This window comes from Lepus europaeus, chromosome 18 (genome assembly GCF_033115175.1).
Source record: "Lepus europaeus isolate LE1 chromosome 18, mLepTim1.pri, whole genome shotgun sequence".
In the NCBI taxonomy this organism is placed as follows: Eukaryota; Metazoa; Chordata; class Mammalia; order Lagomorpha; family Leporidae; genus Lepus; species Lepus europaeus.
In genome coordinates, this window is record NC_084844.1 from 22,832,601 (window position 1) to 22,848,884 (window position 16,284).

The window sequence follows — 16,284 nt, forward strand, 5'->3', positions numbered from 1 at the left end:
AAATCAGTGTAAATATGCCAGAATTTTTTTTTTTTTAAGATTTATTTACTTACTTGAAAGGCAGAGTTACAGAGACAAAGGAGAGGCTGAGAGGGAGAGAGAGAGAGAAATCTTCAATCCTCTGGTTCACTCCCCAAATGTCCACAACAGTCAGGACTGGGCCAGACTGAAGCCAGGAGCCAGGAGCTTCTTCTAGGTCTTCCAACTGTATGCAGGAGCCCAGGCACTTGGGCCATCCTCTGCTGCTTTCCCTGGTTCATTAACAGGGAGCTGGATTGGAAGTAGAGCAGCCAGGACTTGAACTGGTGCCCATATAGGATGCCAGTACAGCAGGCTGTGGATTTAATCCTATTGAGCTAAACCCTGGCCCCAAACTTGTTTTCTTATAAAGTCTAATGTAGACAGTTTTCAGCTGGTGTAATTTTTTTTCAGTCATGTGCAGACAATTTCAAATAGTCTGCTTATCTTTTTTTGTTAAAGATTTACTTATTTGAAAGGCAGAATTAGAGAAGGAGAAAGAGATCTTCTATCTGCTGGTTCACTCCCCACATGGGTGCATCAGCTGGGGACTGGGCCAGACCAAAGCCAGGAACATGGAGCTCCATTCAGATCTCCCACATGAGTGGAGGGACCCAAGTGCTTGAATCATTCTCTGCTGACTTCCCAGTTGCTTCAGTGGGGAGCTGGGTTAGAAGTGGAGCAGCTGGGACTCAAACCAGCCCTTATATGGGATGCTGATGTCACAGGTGGCAACTTAACCTGCTATATCATGACACCGGCTCCTCTGTTTGTCTTTAAAACTGTGGCCCTCAACTGAAGTTCCAATCATCCTAACCACATTCTAAGCAGTAGAATGGAGGAAGGAAGAAAGAAATGACATGCATTCTTTGAAGACACTGCTGAAATTGCTCTCATCTCTTTTTAATAAAGCCAGGACTTTCTTACTGAGATATATTTAACCGCAGGTAAAATAAAGACTTCTTTCCACATAGCCATATGCATGAAAATTGGGAATTCTGTTACGTATTCTATAAGCCTTAAATAATATGGGTCAGATATTTTCTTTTTAGGACTTGGTTACTTTAAGCAGCAGAGGTCACTGTTGAGCAAGTATTTCTTTCTTATTTTCTTTGTTCTGTCTGCCCTTTTCCACCAAAATTTGATGCAAATCAACAATTATATGAATGGATAACAGACCAAATCATTTAGCTTTTAAAAAACCTATTAAGAATTCCCTACTGGAAAAAAAAAAAAAGAATTCCCTACTTATAGAAAACTTGGTTGTCAAATTGTCAGCTTGCTTGTTTAGGTGATATTGTCTCCCCCACCCCCCTTTGTTTTTTAAGATTATGTATTTGAAAGGCAGTTACAGAGAGGGAAGGACACACAGAGAGAAAGACATCTTCCATCTGCTGATTGAGTTATTTATTCCCCAGCCATTGGTGGGCCAGTCCGAAGCCAGAAGCTAGGAGCTTTATCTGGGTTTCCCACATGGGTGCAGGGGCCCAAGCATTTGGGCCATCTTCCATTGCTTTCCCACTTGGATTATTAGGGAGCTGGATTGGAAGCAGAGCAGCTGGGAATCAAATCACTGCCCACAGCTGATACCTGCATTGCAAACAGCTGCTTAAGCCACTAAGCCACAGTGCCGACTCCAGATGTTGTCTTTCCTTGAAATACTGAGAACAGTCTAGATGCTCTCCTGTTTTTTTCTTTACCACTTTCTTGTAATTGTTGATAGACTACAAAAATACATAATCATGTATCTCTGTGTTAATAGGAAATCAAATTACCTAAGAATGTTAAAAGTTTAAACATTCACTTCCTCTACAAATAATACATGTAAAATCCTTCACAAATGTGTTGTGATTCATTATATCCTTGATCTAAATTGTTTTGACAACCTTTATATTTTTGCATGGGAAACCTAGAGTTTGGATTTAGCTGCAATAGTAAAAAACTAAAATATATATTCTGTTGCTTTTATGAAACATTTGTTTTACAAATAATAGCACGAATAAAAGTGGAAACCATTTGGGTTTTCTAGAAAACAGTGAATGTTAGCCGGCGCCGCGGCTCAATAGGCTAATCCTCCGCCTAGCGCCGCCAGCACAACAGGTTCTAGTCCCGGTCGGGGCACCGGATTCTGTCCTGGTTGCCCCTCTTCCAGGCCAGCTCTCTGCTGTGGCCAGGGAGTGCAGTGGAGGATGGCCCAAGTGCTTGGGCCCTGCACCCGCATGGGAGACCAGGATAAACACCTGGCTCCTGCCATCGGATCAGCGCGGTGTGCCAGCCGCGGCAGCCATTGGAGGGTGAACCAACGGCAAAACGAAGACCTTTCTCTCTGTCTCTCTCTCTCACTATCCACTCTGCCTGTCAAAAATTAAAAAAAAAAAAGAAAGAAAAGAAAACAGTGAATGTTGTGTGTCTACTTTTAGGATTTTTTTTTTTTTTTTTTGATAGGCAGAGTTGGTGAGAGAGAGAGAAAGGTCTTCCTTCCGTTGGTTCAGCCCCAAATGGCCACTACAGCAGGCATGCTGCGCCAATCCAAAGCCAGGAGCCAGGTGTTTCCTCTTGGTCTCCCATGTAGGTACAGGGCCCAAGGATCTGGGCCGTCCTCCACTGCCTTCCTGGGCCACAGCAGAGAGTTGGACTGGAAGAGGAGCAACCGGGACAGAACCGGCGCCCCAACCAGGACTAGAACCCGGGGTGCCGGCACAGCAGGTGGAGGATTAGCCTAGTGAGCCGCGGCGCCGGCAGGATTGTTTTTTAAGGTTCATTGCCATTTTATTCCAAATGATAATAAACTATTCTAGTTTTGCATAACTCATAATTTCTTGAGTCCTGAGATCCTCAATCTACTTTTTCTGGCTCATTGGTTCTCAGACTTTCGGGGTGCGTCAGTGTTCCTTTCAGGAAGGTCTTACCAAATACAAGTTACAAACATTTAGCTTAGTGTTTAACACCCTATGTGGCCGGTGCTGTGGCTCACTTGGCTAATCCTCTGCCTGCAGCACCAGCACCCCGGGTTCTAGTCCCGGTTGGGGCGCCGGTTCTGTCCCGGTTGCTCCTCTTCCAGTCCAACTCTCTGCTGTGGCCCAGGAAGGCAGTGGAGGATGGCCCAAGTACTTGGGCTCTGCACCTGCATGGGAGACCACGAGGAAGCACTTGGCTCCTGGCTTTGGATCGGCGCAGCGCACTGGCCGTAGCGGCCATTTGGGGTGAACCAACGGAAGGAAGACCTCCCTCTCTCTCTCTTTCTCTCTCTCTCACTATCTAACTCTGCCTGTCCAAAAAAAAAAAAAAAAACAACAACAACAAATGAAACAAAACAAAAAACACCCTATACAAAATCCTACATTAGAGTGCCTGGATTCAATACCTGACTTTGGCTTTTGACTCCAGCTTCTTGTTAATGCAGGCCTTGGTGGCAGTAGTGGTGGTAATTCAAATGATTGGGTTCCTGCCACTCATGTGGGAAACCTGAATAAAGTTCCCTGTTCCCATCTAATAGCCTGATCCAGGCCATTCTGGGCATTTGGGGAATGAACCAGAGGGTTGAAGCTTTCTGTCTCTGTCTCTGTGTCTTTCTGCCTCTTCCCACCTCCTTCCCGCAATGGCTGGAGCTGTGCCGATCTGAAGCCAGAAGTTTCTTCCAGGTCTCCCACACAGGTGCAGGGGCCCAAGGAGTTGGGCCATCTTCTACTGCCTTCCCAGGCTATAGTAGAGAGCTGGATTGGAAGTGGAACCACCAGATCTTGAACCGGCGCCTAAGTGGGATGCCGGCACTTCAGGCCAGGGCGTTAACCCGCTGTGCCACAGTACCGCCCCGAGTAAGAAATCTTTAAAAACAAAGATAATAGCTGGTTGTGGTGCAGCAGGTAAAGCAGCTGCCTGTGACACCAGCATCCAATATGCAGTCCCCGCTGCTCCACCAGCTGGTGGCCTAGGAAAAGCAGTGGAGGATGGCCCGAATGCTTGGACCCTTCCACCCATGTGGGAGACCCAGAAGAAGCTCCTGCCTCCTGGCTTCCACCCAGCCCAGCCCTGGTCTTTGCAGCCACTTGGAGAGTGAACCAGTGGATGGAAGATCCCTCTCTCTGTCTCTCCCTCTGTTTGTAATTCTTTCAAATAAATAAATCTCTCTAAAAAAAAAAAATAACACCTTTTTTTTTTTTTTTATTGTATTCCATTGCCTAGAAAAGTGCCTGATAGGGGCTGTCTTTGTGGTGTAGCATGTAAAGCCACTGCCTGTAGCACCAGTATTCCTTATGGTCTCCCGTTTGAGTCTCAGCTGCTCCACTTCCGATCCACCTCTCTGCTAACATGCCTGAGAAAGCAGTGGAAGATGGCCAAAGTGCTAGGGCCGCTTCACCCATGTAGGAGACCCAGAAGTATCTCCTAGCTTCAGATTGGCCTAGCTCTGGCCATTGTGGCCATTCTGGGAGTGAACCAGTGAATGGAAACTCTCCGTCTCTCCCTCCCCCCTCTTTGTAACTTTGCCTTTCCGTTAAATAAATAAATCTTTTAAAAGTGTCTGATATTTACAGAGTTTTCAGTAATGTTCATTACATAAGGTCAGTAGGAGTTTCTACTATACTTAATAGCAATAAACATATAGTTTCGGCCGGCGCTGTAGCTCACTTGGCTAATCCTCCACTTGCGGCGCCGGCATCCTGGGTTCTAGTCCCGGGTGGGGCACCGGTTCTAGTCCCAGTTGCTCCTCTTTCAGTCCAGCTCTCTGCTGTGGCCTGGGAGGGCAGTGGAGGATGCCCCAAGTGCTTGGGCCCCTGCACCCGCATGGGAGACCAGGAAGAAGCACTTGGCTCCTGGCTTTGAATCGGCGCATCGCCGGCCATAGCGGCCATTTGAGGGGTGAACCAACAGAAGGAAGACCTTTCTCTCTGTGTCTCTCTCTCACTGTCTATAAATACCTGTCAAAAAAAATTTTTTTTAATATATTTATTGGGGCCAGCGCTATGGCACAGCAGGTTAAAGCCCTGGCCTGAAGCGCCAGCATCCCATGTGGGCACCAGTTCTGGTCCTGGCTGCTCCTCTTCCAATCCAGCTCTCTGCTATGGCCTGGGAAAGCAGTAGAAAATGGTCCAAATCCTTGGGCCCCTGCACCTGCGTGGGAGACCCGGAGGAAGCTCCTGGCTCCTGGATTCGGATCGGCACAGCTCTGGCCTTTGAGGCCAGTTGGGGAGTGAACCAGCGGATGGAGGGATCTCTCTCTCTTTCTACCTCTCTGTAACTCTGTCTTTCAAGTAAATAAAATAAATCTTTTAAAAAAAAAAACATACAGTTTCAGTGACATGTATTTGTGCTTTTTACTGACAATGTGTATTGCTTTTTTTTTTTTTTTTTTTTTTAACAGGCAGAGTGGACAGAGAGAGAGACAGAGAGAAAGGTCTTCCTTTACCATTGGTCACCCTCCTATGGCCTCCGTGGCTGGTGCACTGCGGCCGGCGTACCGCGCTGATCCCAAGGCAGGAGCCAGGTGTTTATCCTGGTCTCCCATGGGGTGCGGGGCCCAAGCACTTGGGCCATCCTCCACTGACCTCCCAGGTCACAGCAGAGAGCTGGCCTGGAAGAGTGGCAACCGGGACAGAATCCGGCGCCCCGACCGGGACTAGAACCCAGTGTGCCGGCACCGCAAGGCGGAGGATTAGCCTATTGAGCCATAGCGCCGGCCCTGTATATTGCTTTTTATAAAAGATTTATTTTGGCTGGCGCCACGGCTCAATAGGCTAATCCTCTGCCTGAGGCGCCGGCACACCGGGTTCTAGTCCCGGTCGGGGCACCGGATTCTGTCGCAGTTGCTCCTCTTCCAGTCCAGCTCTCTGCTGTGGTCCGGGAGGTCAGTGGAGGATGGCCCAAGTCCTTGGGCCCCACACCCGCATGGGAGACCAGGATAAACACCTGGCTCCTGCCTTGGGATCAGTGCGGTACGCCGGCCGCAGCGCACCAGCCACGGAGGCCATAGGAGGGCGAACCAACGGCAAAAGGAAGACCTTTCTCTCTGTCTCTCTCTCTCTCTCACTGTCCACTTTGCCTGTCAAAAAAGGAAAAAAATATTTATTTTTATTTGAAAGGCAAAGTTAGAAAGAGGCCGAGACAGAGGCAGAGAGAGGGAGAGAGGTCTTCCATCCACTGGTTCACTCCTCAGATGACCACAATGGCTGGAGCTGGGCCGATCTGAGGCCGGGACCCAGGATCTTCTGCTGGGTCTCCCATTCGTGTGCAGGAGCCCAAATATTTGGGCCATCTTCCTCTGCCCTCCCAGACCATAGCAGAGAGCTAGATTGGAAGTGGAGCAGCCAGGTCTTAAACTGCTACACCACAGTGCAGGCCCCTGGCAGTTGCTTTTTTACATAACTTTAGTAGTCAGGCTAACAACAGTTGTGATCTCCTCGTGGCATAAGCAGTGGTTTTGCATAAAAGTGTTCATTTTGGGGGGCCAGTGTTGTGGCATGTTTGGCGAGGCCACCTATGATACTGGCATCCCATATGGGCTCCGTTTCAAGGCCCAACTGCTCCACTTCCCATCCAGCTCCCTGCTGATGCACCTAGGAAAGCAGTAGAAGGTAGCCTGAGTAATTGGGCCCCTGCCATCCATGGTAGAGACCTGAGTGAGGCTCCTGGTTTCTGGCTTTGTCCTAGCCAAACCCTGGCAGTTGTGACCAGATATTTGGGTAATAGACCAACTGATAGATGATTTCTCTGTCTGCCTCTGTAATTGTTTCAAAAAATAATTTTTAAAAAGAGAAAAGTGCTCATTGTGAGTGATTTGATTAATTGCTCACTTGTGTACGTCAAGAATGCTGATGATGATTATGAAACATTTTCTGTTTTCTGCGTAATATACAAAACATGAAATATTATTCTCGTTCCCTATTCCAAACTTCTGAAGGGCTTTTTAAAAAGAGATTTATTTATTAATTTGAAAGGCAGAGTTATGGGAGAGGATGTCTTCCATCTGCTGGTTAACTCCTCACGTCTGGAGCTGCAGTGATCCGAAGCCAGGAGCTTCTTCTGGATCTCCCACATGGGTGCAGGGGCCCAAGGACTTGGGCCATCTTCTGTTGCTTTCCCCAGGCCATAGCAGAGAGCTAGATCGGAAGTGGAGTAGCCAGGACTTGAACCAGCGCCCATATGGAATGCTGGCACTGCAGACAGCATCTTTACCTGCTACACCACAGTGCCGGCCCTGGAACACTTCTTTAAACAAGCAAATGTGAGCCAATTTTAGAAGTGACTTTATCTAAATGGCCTTTTGGAATAGTTTTCCATAGTGATGTGACCTTGGCAGTACCTCTGTTTCCTTATCTTACAAAATGAAGATAATAGGGATGGCATGGAAATTAAAAACATTAATTCAAACACATGAAAACAACTTAAAACAGTATCTATCATATCATCTCATCCTCCTGACTGCCTCTAGTTATTTTTCTCTAAAGACAAGGAATACACTGAATACCTCCAGACATTTTTCAGCCCTAAGAATCTGAAAGGACATTTGACTTATAATACTCTCCATACTTCTTTAGCTCTCTCTTAAGAGAATCGCCTCTAAACTGAGGAGCTGGATGTACTGAAGTATTAAGTAACACTTGACACAATGATTTTGTTTTTGCAGATGTTCTCAAATAGCGATGAAGCTGTAATCAATAAAAAACTTCCCAAAGAACTACTATTACGGTAAGTTGGAATGCTGAGTTTATGTTGGTTTTTATACATGTCTATTATATTTGTCTACTTTAAAATTTTTAGAATTGTTGCAGATTTTCTTAAATGTGTAGTCTGTATTGGAATTCTTAAATTGATTGTTTTGCCAGCCTTACTCTACATTTTCTAGCTATGACTCAGAAGTAAGTAGTAATATCTTTCTTTCAACTTAGACCTATATTTGATTTTGTTGACCAATTTTCCCTTTGTCCTATTCTTGGATATAATGTGAGAGAGGTAATATTTTTTATCTTATTATATTAAGACCTTGGAATAGTGATTCTGATGTACCCCTTACTCCTGTTCCCCATGCCCAATATCACAGTGCTTTTTTTTTCTTTTCTTTCTTTTTTTTTTACTTTTTTGACAGGAGGAGTGGATAGTGAGAGAGAGAGACAGAGAGAAAGGTCTTCCTTTTTGCCGTTGGTTCACCCTCTAATGGCCGCTGCGGCCGGCGCATCGCGCTGATCCGAAGCCAGGAGCTAGGTGCTTCTCTTGGTCTCCCATGCGGGTGCAGGGCCCAAGGACTTGGGCCATCCTCCACTGTCTTCCCAGGCCATAGCAGAGAGCTGGCCTGGAAGAGGGGCAACTGGGATAGAATCCGGTGTGCCGGCGCCGCAAGGCAGACGATTAGCCTGTTAAGCCACGGCACCGGCCAGTCACAGTGTTTTTATGAAGTGATTTATTGGAACAAAATGTTGAATAGACTGAGAAGCTGAATAGAAAAGTTACAGCCCTTTCTTTCTTTCTTTCTTTCTTTCTTTCTTTCTTTCTTTCTTTCTTTCTTTCTTTCTTTCTTTCTTTCTTTCTTTCTTTTTTGGCAGGCAGAGTGGACAGTAGAGGGAGACAGAGAGAAAGGTCTTCCTTTTGCCGTTGGTTCACCCTCCAATGGCTGCCGCGGTAGGCGCACTGTGGCCAGCGCATCGCACTGTTCCGATGGCAGGAGCCAGGTGCTTCTCCTGGTCTCCCATGGGGTGCAGGGCCCAAGCACTTGGGCCATCCTCCACTGCACTCCCTGGCCACAGCAGAGAGCTGGCCTGGAAGAGGGGCAACCGGGACAGGATCGGTGCCCTGACCGGGACTAGAACCCGGTGTGCCGGCGCCGCAAGGCGGAGGATTAGCCTACTGAGCCGCGGCACCGGCCATAGCCCTTTATTTTAAAAATTGATGGGGGCTGGTGCTGTGGCATAGTAGATAAGGCCACCACTTGCAGTTCTGGCATCCCATGTGGCTGCCAGTTCGAGTCCTGGCTGCTCCTCTGCCAATCCAGCTCTCTCTGTGACCTGGGAAAGCAGTGGAGGATGGCCCAAGTGCTTGGGCCCCTGCACCCGCGTGGGAGACCAGGAAGAAGCACTTGGCTCCTGGCTTCGGATCAGCACAGCGCCGGCTGTAGCAGCCATTTGGGGAGTGAACCAACGGAAGGAAGATCTTTCTCTCTGTCTCTCTCTCTCACTGTCTAACTCTGCCTGTCCAAAAAAAAAAAAAAAAAGAATAGTTGAAGGAAGCATGGGGCAGGCATTTGACCAGGTGGTTAATATGTCGCTTTGATTGCTCCTATCCCACATCAGAGTGCCTTGTTTCAAGTCCCAGCTCCATTCCTGATTCCAGATTCCTGATATTGGGCGTTCTGGGAGGCAGCAATGATGACTCAAGTAATTGGGTTCCTGCCATCCGTGTTGGAGAATTGGATTGGGTTCCTAGCTGGTGGAGGCATTTGAGGAGTGAACCACAGAATCAGAAGCAGAGTAGCCAGGACTGGAACCAACATCACAAGGGTAGGCTTAACCTGCTCCGAATCACCAGACCCTGTTAAGTATTTTGTATTTCCATGGTTAACTTTAAGACCAAGATTTGGGAAATTACTTGACTTTCTGGTAACCTGTTGTGGTTTATGTTTTTGAATTGTATCACTCTGAAACCCAGATTCCATATTATGGCATGTGAGAGTGTTCATGATGTGACAAGAAAATAATATGATCTGGCCTTTAAAATATTTTTAAAGGATTCGTCTGGCTACTATGCAAAGCTCAGATTGCAGGATAGGAGTGAGGAACAATAAGAAGGCTTCTAAGGATGTCAAGCCAGGAGACAAGGGGCACTAAAGTAACATTTCTGCAGTTCTTTAAACTGTAGGATTGACTACTCTGGTTCTTTCTAGCTGTAGTCATCATTTCTAACCTCACTGTAGTCCCTGTTGATGGGCTGTGAGGTATGTAATTACCAGAGAGTGGACATTACAAGGGAAATCAGAGGAAGCGAAATTTGTAACTACTCTCAAACCTCACTGGCTTTTTCTCTAAGGCTAAGGAGGGGCGATCAGGCAACTAAGGCAGACCACCTTAGTGCCTGTAACGCTGTGCTATTGTGCCTAGGAGGGAGCAGGTGATAACTCAAGTCCTTGGGTCATTGCCACCCATGTAGGAGACCAGATGCTACTGGAAGGGAAACTGGGTAGCTGGAAGACAAGAATAGAAGGAAGGCCGGTGCTGTGCAGTGGGTAAAGCCGCCACCTGCAGTGCTAGCATCCCATATGGGTACCAGTTTGAGCCCCGGCTGCTCCTCTTCCAATCTAGCCCTCTGCTATGGCCTGGGAAAGCAGTAGAAGATGGCCCAAGCTCCTGGCTCCTGGCTTCGGATAGGTGCATCTCTGGCCATTGAGACCAGTTGAGGAGTGAACCAGTGGGTGGAAGACCTCTTTCTGCCTCTCCTTCTCTCTTTCTCTCTCTGTGTAACTGTGCCTTTCAAGTAAATAAATAAATCTTTTAAAAAAAAAAAAAAAGAAGAAGGAAATCTTACTTTTATTTTCTACTATGCTTTTCTGTATTTTTCTTTTTCTGTTATTTTTAAAGATTTATTTTATTTTTTTGAAAGAGTTACAGAGAGAGAAAGAGAGATGTCTTCTGTCCACTGGTTCACTCCCTAAATGGCTGTAACAGCTGGTGCTGGGCCTATCCGAAGCCAGGAGCCAGGAGCTTCTTCCAGGTTTCCCACGTGTGTGCAGAGATCCAAGGACTTGAGCCATCCTCCAATGCTTTCTCAGGCACATTAGCATGGAGATGTATTGGAAGTGGAGCAGCCGGGACTCAAACTGGCGACTGTATGGGATGCCAGCACTGTAGGCCAGGGCTTTAACCCACTGTGCCAAAGTGCCAGTCCCTGTATTTTTCTTTTAGATGTTTTTATTTTTAAATTTTCACTTTGAAATTGTGTCATACTTAAACAAAAATTAGCAAAATACAATTCAAGTATGCCTCAGTTTCCTCAGTTATCAAAATCAGGAGATTATCTCTGATATAGTGCTTATCAACAAATCTGCAAACTTTATTCAGATTCCTTAACTGTCCGCCTACCAGTAACCTTTTTCTGACCCCGGAACCTAATCTGGATATTTCCCTAGTCTTTTGTCTTTCATAACCGTGATACTTTTAAATGGTATGGCTAGCTATTTTATATAATGTCCTTCGATTTGGCTTTGTCTCATACTTCCTTATAATTGAAATCAGGTTATGTATTTTGGCAAGTGTACTATAGAAATGGTCTTGTGCCCTTTACTATGTATTGTAACAAGACATACATGGTGACATTAATTTTGATTACTTAATTAATGTATCTTTCACATAGCCACTGTAAAATTATTTTTCCCTTTTAATTAATGTGTCTCATAACTATGTAGATGTTCTGTTGCTCATTTTTGTTGGTTAGCATCAGTTGTCACTATAGTATTTACCAGGAGTTTGAATTTGCAGTTATATCTATATTGAGTAATTAGAAGAGCTTTTCTTTCTTTTCCATTTGTTTGTAGTATGGACTCTTGGACACTTGTTTTATTCTATGAGTTATGTTGTTACTGTCATTACTTATTTTGTTGCTCAGCTTTGAATTTTGTACTATATCTGCATTTGCTTTTTCAAAATACAGTTTAGTGGGCCGGCACCACAGCTCACTTGGCTAATCCTCTGCCTACAGTGCCGGCACCCCAGGTTCTAGTCCCGGTTGGGGCACCGGATTCTGTCCCGGTTGCTCCTCTTCCAGTCCAGCTCTCTGCTGTGGCCCGGGAAGGCAGTGGAGGATGGCCCAAGTGCTTGGGCCCTGCACCCGCATGGGAGACCAGGAGGAAGTGCCTGGTTCCTGGCTTCGGATCAGCGCAGCGCGCCAGCCATAGCAGCCATTTTGGGGGTGAACCAACGGAAGGAAGACCTTTCTCTCTTGGTTCTCTCTCTCTCACTAATTCTGCCTGTCAAAAAAAAAAAATAATACAGTTTAGTAATTACACAACATTTAGTTTGGTTAGTTTTTAAGTTACATATTACAGCCTTCAATCTAGCATATAGTAACATACAGTAGGAGAGTTTTGTTGTTAGAAGCACCCTGTTTCCTTTCATTACAACAAGATAACCAGTGAATTAAGCAAGTGTTCCTGTTTCCTCTTAACTTTAACTAACTTACTGATTGTCCTTTTTTCCTTTCAAGCAGAGATTATTATTAATGGCTTAGCAAGCTGGAATCCACTGTTTGCATAATGTAAAATTCAGTTTGCAGGATTGACAGTATGTCTTTTCAGAGCAGGACCATGTGCAATTGTTTAGGGATACTTCTTATAAAATGAATGTCAGTGTTTTTAAGACAATGACTCTACATGCGTTCCAAGAGTCACTGTGAAATGACTTGTTTCTCCAAGATTCCTTTGTAGGATGATATTGATAACTGTAAAAATGATGTGAAATAATCAGACTGCTTGAGCCCATGCATGCCCTAAAAGACAAAATACAATTTCAGAAAAAGGATAATTAGTACTTAGATTATGAAATGTTTTCATTATTTTTCAGCTCTTGGTGTTGTGTCATAATTTTGATGTAATAAATGATATGTATGTGTAATTGGGTTGGAGATGAACTTTCTAAACTTAAGTGGAAACAATGAATATCTGTTTTATTTTTCTTTGTCTAAAATAGATGAGAGATGAGCATTTGGCACAGCAGATAAGATACAGCTTAGGACACCCATATCCCATACTGGAGTGCTGGGATCAGTTCCCAGGCTGCGCCATTATCTTTGCCTTTCAGAGTGCACATCAGCAGCTGCTGGATGGGAGGGGAGGCACTGTCCCAGGCACTCTGGTGTAGAATGCACGTGTCCCAGGCAGCAGCTTAACCCCCTGCACCAAATGCCTGCCCCTCCACTGAGTTCTAACAAATGGCCATATTACAACAAGATGTTTTTGTCCCTCAGAATCAATATGTTGAAACCTAATCGCCACTGTAATAGCATCAAGAGGTGGGATTTAAGAGCTGGCTGAATCAGGAACGAGATGTAGGCCTTCCTAACAGAAGCTCCAGTCTTGTCCACTCCTTCCACAATGTATGGACATAGGTAGAAGGTGCCATCTTTTAAGCACTCATAGAATGATTAAATTATCTTTCCTCAGACTTTGGGGGTGGACATTCAGTCTCTTGATTTGAAAGTAATTATTTTCCAACAAAACACATGCCAAAAACGTTTGAGATTAAGCAGGAGATACATTTATTAAAATGGTCTGGATTAGGCATGGGGCCCAGTGGTTAATACAGCAGTTAGGAGATGCACATTCAGTATCAGAGTGCCTCGATTCAGTTCCCAGCTCCATTTGTGAGACAGCGTCCTGATGATACAGACTCTGAGAGGCAGCAGGTGATGTACTTGGGTCTCTGCCACCCTCATGGGAGACAGAGATTTAGTTCCTGGCTCCTTGCTGTTTTTGGCATTTGGAAAGGAAAACACTAAATTGAGAGTGATCTCTCTTTCAAAAATAAATAAATAGATAGATAGCCAGTCTTGTAGCCAGGCATTGTTTAATGAAAATCTGATTTAACTTCAAATTGAAAATCTAATACTCATTCAAACTGAGATAAATTTGAATATATATCATGGAATTATCAATAAGCAGTGATTTATTATGAATGTGATAATCTGATTTCCTTGTACTGAAGTGAACTAAAATGGTGAATCTGGTAGTTTCATTTGTGCTACACTTATTTGAGGGAATGACTATAGATTAACATTAGCTTTTATACAGCATGTTATATGTGCATTTGATCAAGAGAAGTTGGGGTCAGTGTTGTGTAGCAGGTTAAGCCACTACCTGCATTGCCAGCATCTTTATATACCATATATATCATATGGCATCTTTATATATAATTTACATTGTACTAGGTATAAAGAATCTAGAGATTATTTAAAGTATATGGAAGGATTTGTAAATTTATATGCAAATATTCTTCCATTTATTATATAGGGCTTGAATATTTGGATTTTGTTATGGGGTGGGGGCAGGAGTCCTGGAATCAGTCCCCACAAATAAGAAGTTATGACTGCACATCTGTATTGTCCTCCAAGCTGCATTTATTTATTTTTGTTGCAGAATATTTATCCTGGATGTCCTAGACAGGACACTATCAGAAATCAATCTGAACTTTAATAATCCCATCTGTATAATAATGAACTGTATTCAAAGTCTTATGCAAAGATTTTTATGTGGAATGTTTAAGTCAGAAGTTGGTGAACCATGGTTTGGGCTCAGCCTATCTTCCCTGTTTCTGTTACTGTCTTCAGGTAGGAAAGAATGGAAGAAGGCAGAAAAATCTGATATGAAAATACAGGTGGCCGGCGCCGCGGCTCACTAGGCTAATCCTCCGCCTTGCGGCGCCGGCACACCGGGTTCTAGTCCCGGTCGGGGCACCGATCCTGTCCCGGTTGCCCCTCTTCCAGGCCAGCTCTCTGCTGTGGCCAGGGAGTGCAGTGGAGGATGGCCCAAGTCCTTGGGCCCTGCACCCCATGGGAGACCAGGATAAGCACCTGGCTCCTGCCATCGGATCAGCGTGGTGCGCCGGCCACAGCGCGCCTACCGCGGCGGCCATTGGAGGGTGAACCAAATGCAAAAGGAAGACCTTTCTGTCTGTCTCTCTCTCACTGTCCACTCTGTCAAAAAAAAAAAAAAAAAAAGAAAAGAAAATACAGATCAACATCAAAAGATAAGGGTCTTTTTATTTTAAAAGAATTTACTGGCAAATGTTTTATAAACTTTTAAATGTATTTATTTGAGAGACAGAACTCCCCCAAATGCCTGCAAGGACTAGGGCTAGGCCCAGGCTGCAGCTAGAAGCCAGGAACTCAAATCCAGGTTTTTCATGTGGATGGAAGGAATCCAATTACTTGAACCTTCACTGCTCCCTCTCAGGGTCTGCCTTAGGAGGAAGCTAGAGTCAGGAGCCAGAACTGGGCTTTGTACCCAGGTACGCCCATGTGAGATGGAGGTATCTTAACTGTCAGGCTAACTGCCTACCCCCCGAAAAATATTTTAATTTAAAATATTCCTTTCTATCAAAATAAAAATATAGTTCAAGAGTTGATATCTCACAAGGCATTAAAAGACTGTTGGCCTATGTGTTTGCACAGATTCAGAGACAGATAATAATATTTGATGATGAGAAATTATTTACATGTCTGTTACTACATAAACCAGTTAGATAACAAGGCTGCGTGTGTGTGTGTGTGTGTGTGTAGCTTCAAAAGCTGAATATTTATGGGAAGAATCACAAACAAGCAGCAATGACTGTCTCAGGGACAAAATACACATTTTACAGATGTGTACTACCGTGAATGTGTGCTTTAAAAATTTATTTTATTTATTTGAAAGGCAGAGTTAGAAGAAGAGGGAGGGAATGTGCACATTCCCATCTGCTGGTTCACTTCTCAAAGGACTGCAACGTCCAGGGCTGGGCTAGCCGAAGCCAGGAGCGTCTTCCGGGCCTCCCATGTGGGTGGCAGGAGCGGAAGTAACTTGGGCCATCTTCTGCTGTTTCGCCAGGTGCAATGGCAGAGAGCTGGATCGGAAGTGGAACATCCAGGATAGGAACGCTCTGCCAGTATGGAATGCTGGTATCACAGGCAGCAGTTTCTCCCGCTATGCCACAATACCAGCCCCTCTTCTGCCTTTCAGACAAGGTAGATAGACAGACAGACAGATAAAATCTTTAAGCAAAAAAAGAAATGAGAGGGGAAGACTTAGCAAACCCTTTATACATTCTCACTTTTCTGTATCTTTATGTGAAGAGTTAAAATTATGGAGAAAAAAAACACTGTACACTTCGCCTAAAATACTTGGCCTGATGTCAGGTGTTACAGCACAGGGGCAGCCAGTTAGGCTGCTACTTGGGGTGTCCACATCCCATATCAGAGTGCATTGCTCAAGTCCTGGTACTGATGGGGATGATGGCTCAAGTGCTTAGGCCCCTGCCACCCATGTTAAAGACCTAGTTTGAGTTCCAGGTTCCTGGCTTCTACTGTTGCAGGCATCTGGGGAGAGAACCAACAGGTGAAAGATCTCTCTCTTACTCTGTCTCTGTCACTGCCTTCAAATAAATAAACATTAAAAAAATAAGAGGCTTGGCCTGGAGATAGTAAAAAACAGGAAGATACTAAATATAATTTAGTATTCTGTCCTATTATTTAGAGATAACAGTATCATTTCTTCTTGATTTTTTCCTACAGACTCTTATGTATAAGGAATTGTTTTGATGT

The 16,284-nt window shown here is 44.9% G+C and overlaps 1 protein-coding gene across 3 annotated transcripts in view; it reads left to right on the top strand.

Moving 5' to 3' along the window:
* The window catches only part of FBXL20 (F-box and leucine rich repeat protein 20), a 113,614-nt gene that overhangs the window by 41,725 nt on the left and 55,605 nt on the right, over positions 1–16,284 (top strand). For 2 of the 3 annotated variants that reach the window (XM_062175458.1, XM_062175459.1), the window contains exon 2: positions 7,640–7,701. In XM_062175458.1, coding sequence (XP_062031442.1) covers positions 7,640–7,701 — 62 coding nt within the window. Of the gene's footprint in view, positions 1–7,636; positions 7,702–16,284 lie in introns of those variants that run through there. The other variant, XM_062175460.1, reaches the window with a different exon arrangement.